General features: G+C 45.7%; 1 protein-coding gene across 1 annotated transcript; it reads left to right on the top strand.

Annotated features, from left to right (window-relative positions):
• Nucleotides 1-5,312: 5,312 nt before the first annotated feature.
• Nucleotides 5,313-7,948, top strand: UBQLN3 (ubiquilin 3). Its single transcript, XM_007102990.2, has 2 exons — nt 5,313-5,372; nt 5,652-7,948. The coding sequence occupies exon 2, from the start codon at nt 5,689-5,691 to the stop codon at nt 7,657-7,659; it is 1,971 nt and encodes a 656-aa protein (XP_007103052.2). The 5' UTR covers nt 5,313-5,372; nt 5,652-5,688; the 3' UTR covers nt 7,660-7,948.
• The last annotated feature ends 302 nt before the right edge of the window (nt 7,949-8,250 follow it).

The following is an 8,250-nucleotide window of genomic DNA, read 5'->3' as shown; positions in this document are numbered from 1 at the left end:
CCGCTGAGCCTGTGCGTCCGGAGCCTGTGCTCCGCAACGGGAGAGGCCACAGCAGTGAGAGGCCCACGTACCACAAAAAAAAAAAAAAAAAAAAAAAAAAAAATTTGGAAATTGAAATTTACAGTTATGGAGAGAGAAAAATGTGTTAAATGGGAGAGAGGCACTGAAGAAGAGAGACTAAAACTGAAAATATCAAAGAGAAATTTTTCATTTAGGGGATTAGTAGACGGATTTAGGACAATTCTAATTATTGTCTATGTTATGCGTCTGTAGTTCCCTTTAAATATCCCATCCCCAGACACAAAAAAACCTTTCAGTAGGAGTATCTGAGACTGTCCTCAATTCTTTTCATTCTATTTTCTTTATTCTGCTCTGAGGTAGTTTTTTCCACTATTTTATCTTCCAGGTCACTTATCAGTTCTTCTGCCTCAGTTATTCTGCTATTGATTGCCTCTAGAGAATTTTAAATTTCATTTATTGTGTTGTTCATCATTGTTTGCTTGCTCTTTAGTTCTTCCAGGTCCTTGTTAAATGTTTCTTGTATTTTTTCCCTTCTATTTCCAAGATTTTGGATCATCTTTACTAGCATTATTCTGAATTCTTTTTCAGGTAGACTGCCTATTTCCTCTTCATTTGTTTGGTCTGGTGGGTTTTTATTTTGCTCCTTCATCTGCTGCATATTTCTCTGTCTTCTCATTTTGCTTAATTTACTGTGCTGGGGTCTCCTTTTCACAGGCTGTAGGTTCATAATTCCCGTTGTTTTTGGTGTCTGCCCCCAGTGGGTAAGGTTGGTTCAGTGGGTTGTGTAAGTTTCCTGGTGGAGGGGACTGGTGCCTGTGTTCTTGTGGATGAGGTTGGATCTTGTCTTTCTGGTGGGCAGGACCGCGTCCGGTGGTGTGTTTTGAGGTGTCTGTGAACTTATTTTAATTTTAGGTAGCCTCTCTGCTAATGGGTAGTGTTGTGTTCCTGTCTTACTAGTTGTTTGGCATAGGGTGTCCAGCACTGTAGCTTGCTGGTCGTTGAGTGGAGCTGGGTCTTAGCATTGAGATGGAGGTCTTTTGGAAAGCTTTCACCGTTTGATATTATGTGGAGCTGGGAGGTCTCTAGTGGACCAATGTCCTGAATTCGGCTCTCCCACCACAGAGGCACAGGCCTGACACCTGGCTGGAGCCCCAAGAACCTCTCAGCCACACAGCTCAAAAGAAAATGGAGGAAAAAAAATACATAAAATAAAATAAAAGTTATTAAAATAAAAAATTTTAAACATTATTAAAAATAAAAAATATAAAATATAAAAGAAAGAAATAAAAATAGTTATTAAATTAAAAAAATTATTAAAAATAAAATTAAAAAGTAATAAAATTAATTAAAAATTAAAAAGTAATAAAAAAGAAAGAAAGAAGAAGAGAGCACCAGTTAACCACCAGTGATAACAAGAGCTAAAAACTATGCTAAAAAAAAAAAAAAGGACAGACAGAACCCTAGGACAAATGGTAAAAACAAAGTTATACAGATGAAATCACACAAAGGAGCATACACATACACACTCACAAAAGGAGAAAAAGGAAGAATATATATTTAAAAAAAAAAAGGAAGAGAGCAACCAAATCAATAAACAAATCTAACAGTGATAATAAGCTCTAAATACTAAACTAAGTTAAACATAAAACCAGAAAAAATTTGATGCAGAAAGCAAACTCCAAGTCTACAGTTGCTCCCAAAGTCCACCACCTCAATTTTGGGATGATTCGTTGTCTATTCAGGTATTCCAGAAATGTAGGGTACATCAAGTTGATTGTGGAGATTTAATCTGCTGCTCCTGAGGCTGCATGGAGAGATTTCCCTTTCTCTTTGTTTGCACAGCTTCTGGGGTTCATCTTTGGATTTGGACCTGCCTCTGCTTGTAGGTCACTTGAGGCCATCTGTTCCCTACCCAGACAGGACGGGGTTAAAGTAGCAGCTGATTTAGGGGCTCTGGTTCACTCAGGGGGAGGGAGGTGTATGGAATGTGGGGCGAGCCTGTGGCAGCAGAGGTCAGCATGACATTGCAACAGTCTGAGACGTGCCGTGTGTTCTCCCGGGGAAGTTGTCCCTGGATCACGGGATTCAGATTCTGGACTGCAAAGGGAGCTCACAGATTTGTGTGGTCCTCACAGGTCACCCATCCTCCAGCCCTGATATGACCATCAGCAAGAGTAAAGAAGGCCCCACTAAGCTCCCAGTACTTCTAGTAAATCTACTGCCAAAGACCCTCATTCCACCATCACAATCTACCAAAAAGATACAGCTCAAGAAAGAAAACTATAGCTAAAAACAGATTTTTCACCTCCCCATTAAGATGTCTCTATTAATCCAATTAAGCCTTATACCCTCAGTTTACATAAAAAACCCAAGCTCTCCAGATCATCTTCCTGATTCTACCAATATGCTCGGAAAATCCCTCATCTGACTCAATTTCCACTCGTCAGTTCTCCAAACCTTTCCACGCTACCATTTAGAACTCAATTTGGTGACAGTGAAATTCTTATATCTACAACCTTCTCTCTAAACGTTCCCTCACCTTTTTGCTGTGATTGAAATCTGGCTGTCCACTGAGGATACTGCTTCTCCAGCAGTGATGGCTGTTTCTTTCATTCTCTGTGAACTTAGAAGTGGGGTAGGTGTCCTTCTTGAACCTTCTTTTGCTTCCTAACCATAGATTTCTAGCTTCAACACTACTCAATCTATAATAATTATTCTGAAATAATATCCACTTAGCAAACTCACCATGGTAATATCAGTTATATCCGACTCTGCCTAATCTCTGTGTAGTCACAGATATAAAACTATGCTAACTAGTCTTATTTAAATTTATTACCAAAGACTTAATTGGTCTGTTTGTATTCCTACTACATTTTCTTATTCTAATGTTTTGGTGGTTTTTTTTGACAGAATCTGCATCAGAATCACCTGGAGAGTGCGTTAAAACACAGATTTCTGAGCTTCATTCCAAGGGTTTCTGATTCTGTAGGTCTATAGTAGGGCCCCAAATTCTGCATATCTAACAATTTCCAGGTGATGCTGATGATATCAATTTAGGGACCACACTTGGAGATCCAGTGCCCTAACCAATTCACTATCTTATATTTTTGAGATGATCATTTCATACCTTTTATCCTCTTCTCAAGCCTTCAACACCCCTTTTATCTATTCTCAGTCTCAGATGATATTTTGCTTATTCCAACAAGGAGATAAAAGTGATCAGAATTGACTTTCACCTATGTCTGCCACTAAATCAACCAACTAACTTGCATCTGTACCCATATACTCAGCCCTGCATCTTGTTATAATGAATAAATGGTCCATGCTCCTAAATCAAGATCTTCACTTGGGCACTTGATTCCAGTCTTCTGTCTTCTCAACAATTTACTCTTGCAATTGTTTTCTCTTTCTCCTACATCACTGTGTTCTTCCTCATTGGATTGTTCCCATCAGAATAAAAGCATATTGTGGGGCTTCCCTGGTGGTGCAGTGATTGAGAATCCACCTGCCAATGCAGGGGACACGGGTTCGAACCCTGGCCTGGGAAGATCCCACATGCTGCGGCGCAAATAAACCTATGCACCACAACTACTGAGCCTGCGCTCTAGAGCTTGGGAGCTGCAACTACTGAAGCCCACGCACCACAACTACTGAAACCCGTGCACCACAACTACTGAAGCCCACTCTCCTAGAGCCCGTGCTCCACAACAAAAGAAGCCACCACAATGAGAAGCCTGCACACCACAATGAAGAGTAGCCCCCACTTGCCGCAACTGAAGAAAGCCCGCATGCAGTAACGAAGACCCAATGCAGCCAAAAATTAATTAATTAATTAATTTTTAAAAAAGCATGCTGTAATCATCTCATCTTAAGAAACAACAACAACAACAAAGCCTTTATTTCCCCATTTCCATGCAGCCATCTGTCTTTTCTCATTTACAGTACTCTTATTGGATTCACTTTCTTTCCTATGCATTTACTTTTTTTTTTTTTTTTTTTTTGCGGTACGCGGGCCTCTCACTGTTGTGGCCTCTCCTGTTGCGGAGCACAGGCTCCAGACGCGCAGGCTCAGTGGCCATGGCTCACGGGCCCAGCAGCTCAGCAGCATGTGGGATCTTCCCGGACCGGGACACGAACCCGTGTCCCCCGCATCGGCCCCCGCACCGGCAGGCGGACTCTCAACCACTGCGCCACCAGGGAAGCCCCCTATGCATTTACTTTTAAACCCACACCGATCAGGTTTTCTGTACTCACCACTCTTCCAAATTGGCCTCATCATGGCCCCCAATCTAACCTGTCTCTCTTGTTCAAATCCAGTGATCAATTCTCCGTCCTCATCTTACTGACCCACCAGGATCATTTGACACAGTTGGTTACTCTCTGCTTTTTTTGAAACTCTTCTCCTTCTTCATTTGGTTTCTTTCTCTCTCTAACTTATTTTTCTGACTTAATGTTTTATTTCTTCTCAATCTCCTTTGCTGAATTCATCTAATCTTCCAGACTTCTAAATATTGTACTATCCATGACTCAGTTTTTTCTTACCTCTATCCTTTTACTATGCTCACTAGTTGCACAATTCTAAATACTCTGTTGATGCTGATGAACTCTAGACTCACAATGTTGAACTACCTTCCTACACTTTCATTTGGATGTGAAATAGACATCTTAAATATATGTAAAACTGAACTCAATTTTCCATTTAATGACCTTATTTCCTGGTCTTTTTTACCTCAACAAATAGCCAATCTGTTCTTTGAATTTTTCTGGGGGATAATAATAATGGGAAAAAAAAATAAAAAGTTTATTTCATCCTGAACCTCTCTTTCATACTCTAGATCCTACCCATTAGAAAGTCAATATATTGAAATATAAATAAAGAATTCATGGCTAATGTTGAATCAGAGAGGAAACAGGAACATATGATGCCAGGAAGAGGCTCAACTGGCAAGTAGCTGAATTTGGGTTTTCATGGGCACACAAGGGATTAAGGAGCTTTTCTTAATTGTCCAATACCAGTCTGAGTCTCCACATACCACATACCAACTGTGTGAAAGCAGAACTCTTGGCTTGAGAAGGAAGTGTCAGCCCAGGCCCCTCACTATGAAGAAGGCAATTGAGACAAAGGAAATAGAAGAGTTGAAGGGTGGGGGGAGATGAAGCCCCCAGGGATTCAGAGCACCTTGGAGAAGTCTCAACAATCCATTGTATGAAGCTGTGATGTTGGTGCTGAGGTCACAGAGGAGACCTGATGGAGTGAGTTCTGGCTTAGAAGGCTTCAGTGGTGGCTGTTCAGCAAGATGAGGGCAGTTTCGAGCCTTGTATAAGAGGAAGGACGGGGCCACAGCTGATTGGTATGTTTCCGCAAACTGAGCCCTTCACGCTGCCCTTGCCCGTTCACTCATCAACTGTAGACCTCTTTCCCAGGGCCTCAGGTTTCCCTCCCATGACCCCCGACATCTCTTAAACCCAAAATCTTCCCAAAGCATCCTATCCCAGGGACCTCATAACCCCTTCCATGTGGACCCTCCAGTTCCCCCACCCTGAGATCCCAGATCCTCTTCCTGCTCACCTTTCCTACTTTCACCACTGCCCAAAAGGCTGATCTCGGTCTCCCATCCCCATCCCCCTAGCTGTGTTCCCACAGACCTGGGCCTCCTGTTACCCACTATGGCCAAAAGTGGAGAGGCCCTGCCACAGGGCAGCCCAGTGCTGGTCCAGGATCCTCGCCTCATCAAGGTGACAGTGAAGACACCCAAGGACAAGGAAGATTTCTCAGTTACAGACACTTGCACCATCCAGCAGCTGAAGGAAGAGATATCCCAGCGCTTTAAGGCCCACCCTGATCAGCTGATCCTAATCTTTGCTGGCAAAATCCTCAAGGACCCTGACTCACTGGCACAGTGTGGGGTCCGAGATGGCCTCACTGTCCACCTTGTCATCAAGAAGCAGCGCCGTACTGTGGGCACTGAGTGCCCAGATGCTTCAGTCCCTATCCCAGCCCCAAGCCCTGGATCACTCCCTCAGCCAAGCTCCATTTACCCAGCAGACAGGCTACCCACCTTTAGCTTAGGTGTCCTCACAGGCCTCAATGGGCTAGGCCTGACCTCTGGTAGTTTCCCCGACCAGCCAAGCTCACTGATGTGGCAGCATGTGTCTGTGCCTGAGTTTGTGGCTCAGATCATTGATGACCCCTTCATCCAGCGTCTGCTGTCCAACACAGGCCTGGTGCGCCAGCTGGTTCTTGACAACCCCCATATGCAGCAGCTGATCCAGCACAACCCTGAGGTTGGGCACATTCTCAACAACCCTGAAATCATGCGGCAGACAATGGAGTTTCTATGCAACCCTGCCATGATGCAAGAGATGATGCGTAGCCAGGACCGGGCACTCAGCAACCTGGAGAGCATCCCTGGTGGCTACAATGTGCTCTGTACCATGTATACTGATATCATACACCCAATGCTTAACGCAGTGCAGGAGCAGTTTGGCGGCAATCCCTTTGCTACCACCACTACTGCTAATGCTACCACGAGCAGCAGCCAACCTTCAAGGATGGAGAATTGTGACCCTCTCCCCAACCCCTGGGCTTCCACATTTGCAGGCTCAGCTGGTAGGAGAGGCAGGAGGCCTGGGGACCAGGATGTATCTGAACTTAGAAATAGGGTTTCCAATATTCTAGGTAATATAAGGCTCTGTGACTATCTCCAGCAATTACATGAGAGCCCCTTGTCCCTGGGAACCTATCTGCAGGGGATTGCATCTACCCTCAGCCCAAGCCAAGAACCACCACCACCACCAGGAAGCCAAGTTCCCCCAACTTCACCCTCATCCCAGGAACTTGAGTCAGGCCAGCCTCACCCCAGGGAGTCAGTAGCAATCAAGGGGAAGCCCTCCTGCCCCTCATTCCTGAGATATCCCACAGAGAGCAGTGCTAGAAAAGATGGAAGCCAAGATGGTGCAGGGAGTGGCTCCACTGCCCACAGCACCAACATGCCTGATCTTGTCTCCAGGCTGGAGCATGCTGCCAACAAGGCCCCATTTGTTCCTTCCCCACCTTCACACACGGCAGCTACCGCTGGAACCCCTGAGCATGTCTGGCTGCCGCCACCAGTTTATCCAAGATCTCTGAGGCCAGCCGGAATGAATCAGGCCCCACAGTTGCAGGACGAGATGCGCTGGCAGCTGCCACTGCTGCTGCACCTTCAGGTGGCCATGGCAAACCCTCGTGCCATGCATGCCTTGCTGCAGATTGAGCAGGGTCTGCAGATCCTGGCTACTGAAGCCCCTTGCCTCCTCCTCTTGTTCATGCCTTGCCTCGCAGGGCTGGGAAGTATGGAAAGAAGTACAGAGCCTCGAGAGAGTGCCCTTATGGCTGCGGATCCTCCCCTAGCCCCAGCTCCTGAAGTTCCCTCAGCCCAAGGCTCTGTGGAGCTGGGCCTCCATTCCATGCCCTTCCTCCAGATGCTGCAAGCCCTAGCTGGTGCCAATCCCCAGCAGCTGCAGCCCGAGACTCACTTCCGGGTGCAGCTAGAGCAATTGCGGGACATGGGCTTTCTGAATCCTGAAGCCAATCTGCAGGCCCTCATTGCCACCGGAGGTGACGTAGATGCCGCTGTGAAGAAGCTGAGGCAGTTGTAGGAGCCCTAGCTGTTCAGACCGTATCTTTTCCTCTGTGCCTTTCCCCCCATATCCCCTACCTTAACTCCTCCATTCTTGAATGCAGCTGCACTATGAACCAAATTTACTATGATGCTCTTTACTGTGGAGACAATGTTGTTCCAGCGTCATTGGGAAGAATGAGAGCCAGAACAGGGTAGGGGTGCTGTGAGTGACCCAGCCATCCCTGCCACTGTACCATTGTGGGACCCCAGTCTGAGATCTGCTAATGCCTATTTTGAGATGCAATTACATCCAATCTCCCATGTCATCTGCTGCCTGAGACTGATTTTTTGTGGGCTACGAGAAAAGGGGTGGGCGTATAGGAGAAGAGGTGGTGGTAAGATCTGTCTCTGCATGAATGGGAAACCAAAAGGTTTCAAGTTAGAAGATTCAGAGGCACGGGGAACAGAGGAGGGTGAGCTGAAGACTGCAGCTTTCCTGGTGTCCTTCCAAAGGTCCCCCCAGATTTGGTGTCCTGTAGGGGCTTCCACCATGCACTCTGTGTTCTTTGGGGCTCTCTACCATCAGCCAGACTGAAAAGTGGGCACAGCTTCTTATTTTTATTGCCTC

The sequence above is a fragment of the Physeter macrocephalus genome, chromosome 16 (genome assembly GCF_002837175.3).
Source record: "Physeter macrocephalus isolate SW-GA chromosome 16, ASM283717v5, whole genome shotgun sequence".
NCBI classification, from domain to species: Eukaryota; Metazoa; Chordata; class Mammalia; order Artiodactyla; family Physeteridae; genus Physeter; species Physeter macrocephalus.
Note: the sequence above shows the minus strand (reverse complement) of the source record. Positions and strands in the feature narration are given on the sequence as shown.

Coding starts and splice junctions, on each gene's coding strand:
- UBQLN3 (XM_007102990.2), top strand. CDS start 5,689: ATGGCCAAAAGTGGAGAGGCCCTGCCACAGGGCAGCCCAGTGCTGGTC.